The sequence below is a fragment of the Gnatocerus cornutus genome, chromosome 7 (genome assembly GCF_029298725.1).
Source record: "Gnatocerus cornutus isolate USDA-ARS CGAHR chromosome 7, icGnaCorn1.1, whole genome shotgun sequence".
NCBI classification, from domain to species: Eukaryota; Metazoa; Arthropoda; class Insecta; order Coleoptera; family Tenebrionidae; genus Gnatocerus; species Gnatocerus cornutus.
In genome coordinates, this window is record NC_142239.1 from 14,078,981 (window position 1) to 14,093,497 (window position 14,517).

General features: G+C 35.4%; 1 protein-coding gene across 1 annotated transcript; it reads right to left on the reverse strand.

Annotated features, from left to right (window-relative positions):
* Window positions 1-409: 409 nt before the first annotated feature.
* LOC148171319 (uncharacterized) lies at window positions 410-13,623 on the reverse strand. The gene is made up of 5 exons (XM_088041225.1): window positions 13,521-13,623; window positions 10,306-10,959; window positions 6,043-6,243; window positions 1,484-1,657; window positions 410-1,216 (listed from the first exon to the last, which is right to left on the reverse strand). The coding sequence occupies exons 2-5, from the start codon at window positions 10,670-10,672 to the stop codon at window positions 603-605; spliced, it is 1,356 nt and encodes a 451-aa protein (XP_087897351.1). The 5' UTR covers window positions 10,673-10,959; window positions 13,521-13,623; the 3' UTR covers window positions 410-602.
* Window positions 13,624-14,517: the final 894 nt, after the last annotated feature.

The window sequence follows — 14,517 nt, forward strand, 5'->3', positions numbered from 1 at the left end:
GCTCTTCATTCCATTCCGAATTAATTTTTCTTTTTCACGCAGAGACAGACAAATCCTTAAGGACGTGGGCCCATGTGCGAGTGTGACTCTAATTTGCTTAGTTCTGTAGCAATCATTTGTTCAAATTACGCAGTTGCGCCTATTTCGGACAGTGGAACTCAACAAGAACGAAATAGGAAAGTGATGGAAAGATCGATGTAATTTGTTTGGACGCTTGGATGGGTGGAGGGTCATGGAAAAGACCCCAAACTCAGAATTAATGATGGCTTTTATTGAAACTTCAATTTCTTGATTAGCAGCGCCCTTGCAAGAAGAATACACACGTTTTGTACAACAATTTTATTCGGTATTTACAAACCAAACGGTTTACATCAAGTAAAAATTGTTAAAAACTAATTAGACTCTTTGAATGTACATATAGAGATGTTGTATATACAGGATCTTCAGGGACAGACACTTAATCGTGGAACTAGTTATGATATCCATTCAGCTAAAATATTTACACAGAATTTTACCATGAAACCGTCCAAAAATTCATTTCGGCGAAAGGAATCTACCGATACAGATCTAGAATAAAGTTTAAAACTTCTAAAACCTCTATTCTAATACGGCCTCCACACGTCCGAAAGTCTATTACACTTCAAATGCTCCTTATCACTCGAACTGACCTCTTCCTTCTGCCTGACCAGCGTAATGGCCGCTTTCCTACATTTATGCAGCGACAAATTCATCCCTTCGTTCTTTTCACTTTTCTTTTCCTCCTTTTTATCTCCTTCCGACTTGGTGTCGTCGTCCACCATCTCCGACTTACTGGAACTATCCGGATTTTGATTAAGTTCATGTGGCGAGCCGCTCCTCGGTAACAACGAATGATGTCTTAAATTCATCCAAGCCCAATCATGCGGATAGAACTGCGAGTAAAACCATTGTCCTGGTGGCGGCAACAACGGAGTGTTTAAAAATAAACTAGCAGCCAACGCGTTATTGAACAATTGATTGTTTTGGATCGGGGGCGGCGGCGCTCCTGGAAATGCCGGAGGTGGTTGCGGGGACGGAGTCGGCGATGCCGTAACGGATATGTCATCTTCAGGTGGCGATAAGGGCGCTCCGGCTGTTGTAAGCAGACCTATTTGACTAGGGGAGGTCTTCGGGGAAGTGGTACTATGGGCGGTGGTGCAGTTGATGGAAATCGGACCCAACGAAGTCGACGAGGGCTCTGAAAACAAATCGTGGTGTTAGCATAATTAAATCGGTAACGATGAGAAATTATTTATCGAAAGCCGCAGAATTCTAACTGCAAAATCGTATTTTACAAGTTATAACGAATTTATGCCAACCAAACACTGTACAGTGTTATTAATTCTGAATAGCTCTATTTTCATCATGAATACGAAATTATTGACATTCTGGTTATAATTAACAATTAATTGTCGCAAACTGTATTGGAAACAACAAGTTTGGATGTCTGTTTTTGGGTTCTTACCGTTTGCTATTCGCGGTGATGTGTTTATTGGACGGTCGAGCGCTGCAAACATGTGATGAGGGAAATGGGGGTGGTGATGGGGGACAAAGGGGCCGGGGGGGTACGGGTGCCGACCCCCCAACATCGCCCAGTCAGGCGGGGGTCCCGGAAGTCCAGCCAAATGGTGGGCTATTCCTGAAAAAAAAATTCTAATTAAATTCAAGTCGTCTGCATTTCTTAGTAAAGCGGGTATTATCCTCCCGAGTCGGGAAGTCAAAGCCTCTTGCGTCCCGTATTCAATAATAACCCTCGTAATCCCATATTTCCTGCAAACAATAACTTGTGAACTAGAATCCTGGGAGAAGGCAGCGACCAGGATCTCGGTATAGATCTTGATACTAAAGGTTAGCAGCAGTCCTGTGGCGCACCAATGAGGTCTGAGGCAGCCCCGCCCGACCAATGAGGCGTCTTGGAATCAACCCTTTCCCTCATTAGCAATCTTCTGTGACTAACAAGGCCACAACTCGGCTGGTCCGCTGCAATATCGTGTGATACGTTCGAGGTTACAATTTCAGGCAGCTTTGCGTTTAGTTCGGGTGTCTTTTACGTCTCCAGTTACAATAACGTCTTGTTTGTGTTTTGTTATTGACCCGGAAAAATCCGGGTTTAATTAAAAATCGACTCCCACCCCTTTTGAGTAACGACTAATTCAGAAAAGAAGAAGCTTAGCACTGAAGTAAATACGGCAATTTAAAGGCGAGGGGCGACGAATTAAAACAGCCCTTAAAGATAAGCTCGGGGCGTAAAAAACATCCCTTTACAAGTGAAAAACTTCGTTAGGATCCCTTCAAGGAAAAACTTCGTTAGCTCCGGACTCGGTGTTAACAATACCGGGGATTTTTACCAAGTCTTAGATAGATTCCCGGTTCACTTGATTGCCACCGTAATGAGGGGCGGAATGACATTTATCTTGCAAGGGTTTAGCTTAGGTGTTGGCCCTGCGATTATTCAAACCCTTTAAAATGGAGCAAGACTAATGCCGGAGCGCTGCAGGCTAAGCGCGACCGCTTCGTAAATCTTCGCCTTACTCCGGACAACACCCCTTAAACCAGACGTGCAACAACTCACCCCACGCTCAACTATACATAAACAATGCGGAATGGAATTTTTCGTGATCAGAACGCTCTTAATTAGAATTTTTACCGCACTAAATTTAATTAAAACCAAACAATGCTAATATGAACTTGCATTTTGTCGTCACAAGACGCGAGTTTTGCTCTTCCGCCGCTCCATCTGCGGGCTTGGGGTTTTTGGAGGTAAAATCCCACTCACAGAGAGAATACATTAGCAGAATAGGAAGGATAAGTCTGCGATGATGGCCCACTTCGCAAAGAGCTACCCTCCTTAAGACGTGGATAAATTCGGGGTATTAACAGTCGAGGACACTTTATTACGGCATAAAAGCGTCCCTGATGAATAGCGATGGCTTTCTAAATTCGCCCAAAATTTAAGTATGTGTGTCTGAGAACAGAAAAAATTGCATACGAAATTTCCTGTGGAATTTGGAACGTGGCGAGAATAGTTCAGAGGTGTGTGATAAGGGTGAGAGCTGAGCCGCGAAAGGGAGGTGGGAAAGTGTGTAATTGAGTTATAGTCTTGCCTTCTGTTGCTGGTGATATCTTGGGGAGTTGATATCTCAGGCGCGCTGTGGGGTTGCCGGCTACTGACACTTGCAAATATTTAGGGAAGGGGGCGACTTTTCGCCTTTAAACATCAGAAAATGTGTATAAACTTATTTTTATTGTTTGATTCTGGTGGATGCGCCGGGTCGTGACTTTGCAGCTTCTTTCCCCTGACGTACCAGCAGGACACGCGTGTGCCAGACACACAACTAATGACTTTCTCTCAATTGAAAATAGCCGTTAGGGTCGACTACCTCTTCGTATTTTTCGCCATTTAATTAATAATTCCTATCTTTGTTAATATCGGAAAATTTCCCGGAAAATTTGACTCGGACGCCACCTAGCGGGATGTACATAAAGTACGTGTGAATGGGAACCCTGCATGTTAATTCGTGACTACTGTACAGGAAGGGTTGAGCGATAGGGAGAAATCAATAACAAAGGTTTAATTCGGTGGCGTTTTGTTCAAGTAATTAGATCGAAAATTGAATGTTTTGTCAAGATGTAGAATCGAAAATAAATACTGAAATATTTGCTTGAAATGTCTAATAAAAGACGTTTAGTTCGTAAATAATAACAAAGAACAATAGGGAAGTTAAACGAATTTAATTTATAAGTTTAAATATTTAAGTGGCACGATTTTCAAATTGACGATGACAGAACTGTTAGAAAAGTAAGACATATTTTTAGGTTATTATTGACACTACCTTATATGGAAGAGATGAATATTATACTAAATATAAATAAGAAAATCTTTAGTAAAATGATATCTTTAGATGTAATACACGAAATACAATGAATAAAAATATTTTTATAAAACCAAAAAATTGCTGCTTGAGTAGAGCATGTACGCGTATAGTTTCGGAAAATATGCTATTTATTGCATTATTTACATTATAAAATAAACGCTTGTTTAATAAATATTTTTTGTAATTTTGCATTTTTATACGGTATTGAAAAAAAAATTGAAACTAAAAATTCTTTCTTTGATAGTTTAAATTTTTTATTATTAATTATTGTCTAGAAATAAACTGTTTATTTGCAAATATTAATTCTAAAATCGTGGAACTGGTTCGATTTATTGAATTTTTTTCTGATTTCATATATTCTTATTCGGATTTTTTTAACATTTTGAATTTCTTCGGATATTCTTCACATGTTCGTGACATTTGATTAAGCCTTTTTAGGTATTTTGTAATTTATTTTGAAATTCTCTTAATTTCTTTTTTTTGTTTTGATTATAGTACATACTATTTGGTCCCTTAACTCTCTTTTAATCTTTTTCAATTTCCTTAATATAAAACTCTTCATTAGAAGTTATTAATTTTTTTGCAATTGCTACTAATAAAATGCTCTTTTTATATGATAAATCTTATGTTTAAAATAATACTTTAATCAAAAAAATACAAACAGCTATTTTAATTACAAGCAGCCAATATTTTAACTTTTTTTATTCTTTAATTTGAGGATTTTCATGATTTCGTCAATCTTCTTCTACAGATTTATAAAAAATTCTGCACATTTTAATTTTGTAGATTCTTTAACATCTTTGTATCTATGAAATATTCCAAATTCTCAAATTTGATACCTGCTGAGATTGTTTGGTAAGATTTGTCAGATTTTTTTGGTTCTGAAAATTGTTCCTTCAGGTTTATTTAAATATTTTAAATTACATAATAAATATGAACTTTAGATTCTTTAACTTCTTTCTTCTTTTTCTCCACGTCCCTCATTCTTGCAATTTTTTTTTAAATTATTTTATTGCTCTTTAACTTCTTCAAATATATTATATTCTTGCAATTAATTAAAAAAAAATGTAATGTTTCTTAGATGTAAATTTAAACTTTGATTCTTTGGATTCTGTAGATCCTTAAGATTTTTAAAAATTCTGTGAGAAGATGTGAATATTATATCGATGACAACAATTTCCAGAACCGGATTAAAAAAATCAGCTTAAATTCCAGATTCCAGAGTCGTAATCTCCAATTATTCTTGTAATTTGTTTACACACGCAAACCCCAGTTCCGTTCGTTTCTCCCCCTAAATCTTAAATCCGTTCTTAATTGGCAATGAATCGCGACTTATCTATACGTATATGGCCATTTAAATCTTTACGATCACGTTTACCTATTAAACCCCAATCGAGACCGTTACGTGAAGTAAAGCAATACAACAACCTCATTAGCTAGAAGCGGGAAGCATTTTCCTCTAATCTCACTATGGAGGATAATAACTAACTACCCTTATGCACCAGTAGTTCGACTACAGAACCCACGTCATTAATTACATCAGCTAATTAACAATTAAACTTACGACCCGACGAATAACTCTAATTATGTCGCGCGCATCTCTTAATTAGCACGCAATAACGGCAGATATTGAAAAAAAAAGCAATAAAGCTCCGGTTTGGATGATTTTTTTCTCAAAAAAACAACTGCCGTGTGCGTAAAACCTACTGGAATTGCTATGGCAACCGCACCACTAGACAAAATATTCAATCGGGGAAACTGATTTGCAATCCGCTTAGGCAAGATTAAATAGAATAATAGCCCCCAATATCAACGCTGAATTGAAAATATTCTGCAGGAAGCAGAATAACTTTCGGTTTGGATACAGGAATGTGCGGAAAAATTTACATTAGTGACGTCCGATTTATGAGAATTGGATCAAATGGGCACCGATCTGAAAAACCTGTTTCGACATTGTATATCAAGTCTGTTTTTTATTATTCAGTGTGAAATTGTCAGAAGTGAAGTACTTTACAGTTGCGGCGGAATTGACTAAAGATCAGTGCATCTGCCGCTCGGCCATAAAGCGCAAAATTCGTCGTAATAAAACGGGGGCATTAATTCATTTATTACCACTACGTACTTTAAAAACCTCCATTGGCCAACTTACCACTTAGCTTGAAAGGTAAACCTCCCGTGAGAGGATCCGGCGCGAAATGCCTCGGTCCAAAAGGAAAATGATGGAACCCTTGCTGCCTCGTCTTAGACCGGGGCTCCCGAGGTCCATCAACAGTAACTTTGATGGCTTTATTGTACGTTGCGACTTGTGGCGGCGACGTCGATACGATGATCGTCAGTGTGAAGCTTTTCCCTGAAACAAGCGGCATGTAAAAAAAGCACGTCGTGTGATACCCTAAACAGCCGTCATAAACACAAACGACGCGCAAAATGGACGAATTATGCAAAAGCTGCCATAAGACGGGCGCCGCGATGGCGCCTTTTCGACCTGCAGATATGGCCTAATTCCCTTCCGCAACAGTTTGAACAAATTTGATTCTGATCGCAGGAGGATGCGATTGACGCTTTTGACAAATGCGAGGCTCGATACTAAATTCGAATTTAAAATGGGTTTATGGATGAGAGTTAGGAGACGGGGAAAGAATCTCAGCCGCAAGTTTTGGCGAATTGGGCACAAGCACAAATTGGAACATTTATTTATACATATTAATAAATCACAACTAATTATGCTATTATTGAATCAAATAAAAATTGGTTGAAATTGGAAATGGGATCGTGCATTCTCTAGATTGCTTTAAGATTAACTTAAATTTTTAGATTCTGAGATTTTCTAGATAATATCCCGCTTTTGTTTGAATTTTCTAGATTCTCTCTTTAGTATTTATCATTATCATTCTCTCTAGATTCGCTTTAGTTTTTGTTCATATTCTGTCTAAACTGCTTTGGGTTTTTTAGATACTCTCTAGATCCTCCTTGAACTTAAATTTACGTTTAATTTTCTTTGGAATTCCCTCAAATACTTTTTCGTTTTTTTTTGATTTGTTATTTTGTATTTGTTACTTTTTTTTTTAATTTTCTACATTTGTTGTCGATTCTATTCAGATTTTTTTCATTTTCTCTTAATTTCCCGTTGATTGTGCATTAATTTTAAGTTATTTTTGTATTCTCTAGATTGCTTTAAGATTAACTGAAATTCTTTCTTGATTCTTCAGATTCTTTAGATTATATAGAGAAAATGTATTAAGATTCCTTCTCTAGAATTCCCTCAGATTTTTTAGATAAATAATAATTTATCAATCTTGTTTAACGGTTTTTTAGTTATTATTCTCTCTGAATCCTTTTTACTTTTGTCCATATTCATTCTAAATTGTCTTCGATTGTCTAAATTCCCTCTATTTTCTCATTGCACTTGAATTTATTTTTGATTCTTATTGAATTTTCCTCAAATTTTCTTTCGGTTCTCGTTGAATTGTGTTTTTTTTTCTAGATTGCTTAATCTTTAGATTTTCTGTAGTTTTTCACTTGACTTTTGCCTGTAATCTCTTTAAAATGTCTTTTATTTATTAGACTTTTTGTAATTTTCTACATTTTTAGCTAATTCTTTTTATATTTTCTTTTTTTCTTTTCCTTTCATCTGAATGATGCATAAATTTGTTTTTCCTAAATTGTCTAAATTTTTTAAAGATTAACTTAATTTTTTTCTAGGTACTCCAGATTTTATCGATTCTTTATCCAAAATTTTCTAATTTTTTTGTCCACAGACATTCTTTCTAAAATGCCTTACTAATTTCAGATTCTTCATAATTCTTTATAATTTTTCTAAATTTTTATTAAATTTTCTATATTTGCTGCAGATCTTTTAATTTTTCCCATTTCACTCGAATTTCTTTGAATTATACATAAACTCTTTTGAATTCTTCTTGAATTCTCTAGATAACTTTAAAAATTACTTTAATTTTTTTTAGTTTCTAGAAAATCTGTAGATTCTGTAGATTTTATAGAGAAGATAAGAAGAGAGATTTTTTTGATAATCTCTCGCGTTTGTTTGAATTTTCTTGATACTTTTTAGATTCTGCCGTATTCTCTCTGATTCCTATTCCTCTTTAGTTTTGTTAATTTTTTTTTAAATCGCCTTAGATTATCTAGATTTTCTCTAAAATCTCTTGGAACTTAAATTTAGGTTTGATTCTTTTTGAATTTTCCTCAAATTCTCTCTAGACTTGCCCATAGTTTGCCCATAATTTCATGTTTATCCTGGGTTATCCCAAGCTTTCTCATTATTATATCTTTCCAGTTTCTCTTTAAACTGAGTTGTATTTACTAGATTTTTCCTTGTTTCTCTAGAATTTCTTTAGGATTATGCATAAATTATTTTTGGGTCTTCTTCAATTGTCTAGATTTGCTTAAATTTTCTTTGAATTTGCTTTTTGAAGTTTCAAAACTTAAAAATATATAGATAAAAATTTGGAAAGTTTAGATAAAAGCCTGAAATGCCTAAAAAACAAAAATTAAAAAACCAAGAAATCTGAGTATCAAATGCATATTTTAAGAAATCTAGAAATTCTAAAAGAGCTACTGAAAGAAAAAAGGAAGTCTAAATTAAAACTAAAATGAGAAGCTTGGAAGAAAATAAATTTTAAGAAAATTAATCTAAAAAAATCTGTTATTGATATTTGCAGCTTTACAATTTATATTCTGATATGGAATCAATAAATTTTAATAAATCGCGTTGAATTATTCTGCACACCTCCGCGTGTGCATTCAAAACAGAAGTAATTTTTTACCTAGCAGCGATTAAGTAAATTAAAACTGGGAGTGATTCCGGTTCATTTTATCAATAGTGCATTTAATTAATACACATTTTCATTACATTTGATTTGTTTTTATGGTAGATACATGCAGTTATCAAACTTGTCGAAAATGGGTGCATTTTAAAAATTCGGCTTTATGCAGCTGAACATAAATCCCGTGAAATAACGATAACAATTCCCAATAGCGTTCGCGGCTAATTTCCCCTACCTCCGAAACGAGAGGTGCCAACCTAATCTCATGTTACTCCCCAAAGCCATCGCTTGCGGCCACAATCGAGGAACGAAGAGATAAGTTTATGCCGTCTATGCAGCTTTTACATAAAGTTTTTAATGTTTTCGTGATATCATGTTGCGGCTACGTTTCCCCTGTGAAAAAAAAGCGTAAAAATACGAAATTACAAATGGAAATATTAATGGGATCTTCTTAGGGGAAGTTTTCTCCAACAAATATCGCGTTGCAACAACACAAAAAGCTCGCTCGGATTTATTGAAAACGAAGAATTAAAATATTGTGTTTGCATAATTCGACAAACAAATAGAACTATAAATAATAAAAATGCGTCACCGAAACTCCGCGGTAATAAATAAAAATAAATCCGGACAAACAGAATTCCAAATAAATTCGAAAATATTTTCGCCGTCATATACATCAATCATGTATATAACCTATAATATGGAATAAATAGGGAACGTTCTTTAATCCAACATGGCTGGAATAGTTTCATCGGGTACGAGTTGGTAATACTGGGAAATATGAATACTCTGTCGATAAATCAGGGATTACAGGGCCGCCAACATAATTCATAGATTAGAGATGTTCCAATCTCCAAAGCAAATAACTTAAATAGTCATGTTTACTTTGCAATGTTGGTATTTAATTAAGGTTGTACTGCCCGACATGTTCATCGTTTCCGTACACTAATAAGCCAGGCGGGGAATCGGGAAAAGCACAAATTAAAAAATTCGCAAGAAGTATCCAAGGAAATGGAACCTCAAATCTACTATAATGAGAAAAGGCCTTTTTAGAGCAAAGTATTTCAGCATTTTAAACAAGCTTGTTTGTATGCAAAGTACCTTCAGATTGAATAAAATAAGATTATCCAAAATGCACTAATATAGTGATCTTTTTCACTCATTTGAAATACATAAAGTACTCTATTACTCTCCAGAGACCATACAGAAAATTATGCTGCATTTCCATGACAACAACGCAGGCATAGCTTTCTAAATGGTAAAAATTTGTCACTGCTGTCACTTGTGTCAATTTTTTTAATGCTTTAGTTGCAACCAACAGAGGCTTTGGATAAAATCTAGTATTATATTCGATCTACGATCTACGATCTCAAGATTAACTAATTTTTGCCGTAAATAATTTGCGCCCTTACACTCTTAATAATAAATATCTATTATTGGCCCGGCGCATCCACCATTTTTAAACATTTGTTTTTATTTTACTTTGAAGGTTGGCAGATTTTTCTGAAAAGGTAAAGAAAAAATAAAAAAAAATTGTGGGGTTGTTAAGTAGGCGGAGAGCGTCTTCCCGCGTGACCGCAATCCTCTAATTTAATTACGCCGCCTCCGCCTCCTTCCCCTGTGAAACTCACCCCTTCCACTCCTCCCGACGAACCTCAAATCGTTGAACTTGGCGACTTGATTCTTCATCACCGCCGTGCAATTTCTCAATTCCGCACAGTAGTTCTCATCATTCCCCGCCTTCACCGTGACCACCGTCCCGTCCCCAACATCCCCCAACGCGACGACCTTAAAAGCCACCGGCAGTGTCTTATTTGACCGCCAGTGGGGCGGCAACACTGTGCACACCACGTGCGGACTGCCCGTCCGTACCAATTCCCCCGGATGCTCCGCCAAGAGACCGTCGATGGTTCGTTCAGCCAACATTTCAGCGGTCAGATTGCCATAGCCCCGGTCGTAGTGACCGGTGGTGGAGGAGACTTCACCAGCGAGGTGCATCGTCTTCGTCAACTGGCTCGGTTCGTCACGTACATCTTCAGGGAGATGAGGACGGCTGTGGTGGTGTTGCGATGAGGTCGCGCGCAAATATGATGAAAAATCACGGCCGGCTGTGATGCTGTGGCGGTGGACCACAGCTGGAAAAGTGCGCGTGGGGTTTTCCCGCGACGCTTTTCTCCCCGCCTGCCACGACCAGTCAGCGATATGTTTTTCTAATTACGTTCCATCTCTCGCTTTGTCCCATTTACAACAAAAGGGGAATACCTGGGGGGAGATGGCACAAAAACCTGCAAAAAAATATATAATTATTGATTTATTAAAAATAATAGACAAAGCTTCTTTTTTAATCCAATAATTGAAAAAGTGCAAATTTTCAAAAAACAATGATAATATAAGCATCATGTCATATTGGCGTATTTTAAATTTCAACAATAAAGAAACGACGCCAGGTGTCTCCACGCTCATGTCTGTTAAAGTGAATCACCCTGTATATGTGTTTTTCGCATAACGATGGAGAGACCACACAATAAAAATAAAAGGGAAAATTTTGCTTTTCAGCTTTCATCCTATTTGTGTATTGTTTTATTCCGAATAGTGCATTTCATTAATTTTCTGTTATGTTTCGTCAGACTATTTTAAATCACTACTTCAAACTGTCTGCAGTTTAAAGTTGTAATTACAATAAATAAATACTGACAATTTTGAAAATATTACTTGTGTAAGTGTTGTAATAATAAACAGAATTATCTAATTTTTACTATATATTCGCATTGTTTTAATTTTTTATGTTTTTTATCTTCGAGAAGAAACATAATATGTATTTCGTTTTATATCACCTGAAACACAAATCATTTTTAACATAAATATATAAATTTAAAATCATAGTCGTTGAAATCAGCTTATTTCATTTTCTGATTATAATTAAAATATGGATCAAAAAACGCTTTGTTACTTATAAAAACTAAGTTAGTTTCAGAACAAAGTAAATGTTAAGCGACGGTCGAATCTTTTCTTCTTTTTAGATTCTGAGACGAATTCTGAGTCAAAAACTTTCAATGCAAGATATTTGAAGAAAAAATATTATCGAGACGTATAATTTCTTATACAGCGTGCTTTAAAATCACCGTAGAAAAATGACAGCGAGTGGTAAAGTGTGCAAATGTTATCGGAAATTTAATTGTTCAGTTGTAATTATTTTTACGTTTATGAAATTATTATTAATTTTAATTATTTAAAAAATACAACATTTTTTATTCGTACTTGTTATTTTCGTAGATTTGCTGCTACTTCTATTAAATTAGAAAACATTACTCCATTTGACTTGGTAATAAACTGCCCTAAATTCCAAAAATTTTAAAACAATAGATACGCATGTTAGAAGATTCCATTTTAGAACAAACCAAAAATTTTCAATAATTTTATTCGAAGCTGTAATTTTTGTAGTTTTGATGCTAGCGCAATGAAATTTGAGAAGAGGTTACAATTTGTAATAGGTTAATACGGATCTAAATGCCAAACATTTATAGCAACAAACACAAATTTTAGAAATTTTTGATTTTAGAACAAACGAAAAATTTTCAATAATTTCAATTCAAAGTTGTAACTTTGATTGTCTGGATGCTGCAAGAATGAAATGTAAGAAGATTACAGTTTTTGACACAATAATTAACTGGTCTAAATGTTAAAAGTTTATAACAACAAACCAATTTTCGGAAATTTTTATTTTAAAACGAACAAAAACTTTTCAATAATTTTTATTCAAAGTTGTAATTTTGGTAATTAAATGCTAAAGCAATGAAATTTGAGGAGGTAACAATTTTTAATACCTACATTAATTAACTGCCCCAAATTTCAAAAATTTTAAACAACAAACACAAATTTTAGAAATTTTTGATTTAAGAACGAACGAAAAATTTTCAATATAAATTAAAAAATTTAATTTCAATTAATTTGATTTCAAGAGCAATAAAATTTAGAGAGATTGCAGTTTTTGACACATTTATTATCTGGCCCAAATGCCAAAAATTTAAAGCAACAAACACAAATTTTGTAGTTCGGATACTAGGACAATAAAATTTGAGGAGATTACAATTTTTTACGCGTTAATTATTTGGCTCTGATGTCAAAAATTTAGATCAGCAAACACGATTTTTACAAATTTAGAATTTTTAAAAAACAGAAACAATAAAATAAAAAAAAATTATCAAAAAAAATTAACGTGTTATCAATGTGTAATTCGACATAATATTGTGCCTCCAATTTTATTCACAAAATTTTTATATTTATATTTTTGAGACAATTTTGGAACACTTTATAAACCAAAATATTTGATAGAACTGATCAGTTTTACACCGACAATCACGTGGTGCGAACTGCTTTTTCAATCCGTCAAATTTTACAATTTGTTTATAGTGATTTTTTTTGAAAAATTACCTTTTTTGTACAAAAAATGTCCAATAAAACTATTGTATTGTTTTACATGAGTGTATTATTGCTTATTTACCGTTTTAAAACACCCCTACGCTACGCATCGGCCGTAAAGCACAAAGTAATTCTCTCCCGAAGAAAAAACATCGGAGGGTGCGAAAAGATGAATCAGAAATCAGCTGATTTGCGACCCCTCTTCGTAAACTGGACCAAAACGTGATTCGACTGTCAAATCTAGCCACCCCTAACTTTCCAACAAGGGGTTCCAAGAACATAAAAAACTAACTACATCCTTCTATCACTGTAATATTCATCAAACATATTAGAAAAACCTCGCACGCCCCTTTGGATGATTTCAAAGTACCCGTCGACAGAATAGGACCGTTATCACCGCCTTGCGTGTCCTTTACAAATTACTTACGTTGCGTATGTGTCGGAAATAGCTACAATGTGTGTTTCACAATCACTCGATGCGTCGCGGCGCGCGGTCTCGACGGCGTTCTTTTCGCGTCGCGAGTTATTCTGACATTAAGAAAGAGTATAAAAGTAAAGTCGCGGGGTCGTTGTGTGGGTGGTCGGGGGAAGTAGGCGGGGCGTGTTGAGGTAGACCGCCACCGCTGTCGCCGCCGCCAACCAGGAAAGACGCCGGATTTTTACCCTCAAACCAGCGTCGTTTCTTAGAGGTTTACCAAGGGGTAGAACTCAAGCGCGCGCAACTTCTAAACGTCTTTTCGGTTTTTTGTCGGCTCTGTCTCTTTCCATGACGTGCGGTTTCCATACAGCGAGCTTCGTCTAGCGTCTTGAAAGAATCACGTAGCTGCTTTTTTGATGCTGCCACCTTTCTCTGGCGCACGGTAATGGCTTGAGACGGTCTTCGTCGGTTTTAGCGGCGTCCTTTTTCGACGGCGGGCGTCTTTTTTTAGGAGGTGTAATGCGAAGGGACGCTATACATGAGAATTAGCTCGAAGTATTCTGACGACGCGTTTTTTACAGAAGGTGGAAATATTAATTAGGGAACTGGGGCGAAGGGGTTGATTGGGCAACCGCGGGCGAAAGGGTTGCTTGAATTATTAGGGCACGAATGAGAGCAGATTTTCAATTTTTGCCCGTGGGAAAAGCTCATACGAAATTAACTGAAACGTAATAATTTATTTGAAACGATTTTTCGTACTTTCATCGGCGATTTTTGGTAATTCAACGTCAAAAGGCGCGTGATTTTAATTAAGTCATAATTTATGTGTTACCTACAATACTTTATCTACAACCAAAAAAAAAGGTTTTCAAAATGAGTTATATACTTAATGAAAAATAATAATTATTATACCACTAATAGTGTAATAGAACTTATTATTTAGTGTAGTAAATAAAAAGTTTATCTTTTAGCGTGTTGTTTTTCATTTTTTCTTCTTTTTTCTTTC

Coding starts and splice junctions, on each gene's coding strand:
- LOC148171319 (XM_088041225.1), bottom strand. CDS start 10,672: ATGCACCTCGCTGGTGAAGTCTCCTCCACCACCGGTCACTACGACCGG. Junction 1,658..6,042: donor TTTACCTTTCAAGCTAAGTG/GTAAGTTGGCCA, acceptor TTTTTTTTTCAG/GAATAGCCCACCATTTGGCT. Junction 1,217..1,483: donor ATCACCGCGAATAGCAAACG/GTAAGAACCCAA, acceptor ATTTGTTTTCAG/AGCCCTCGTCGACTTCGTTG.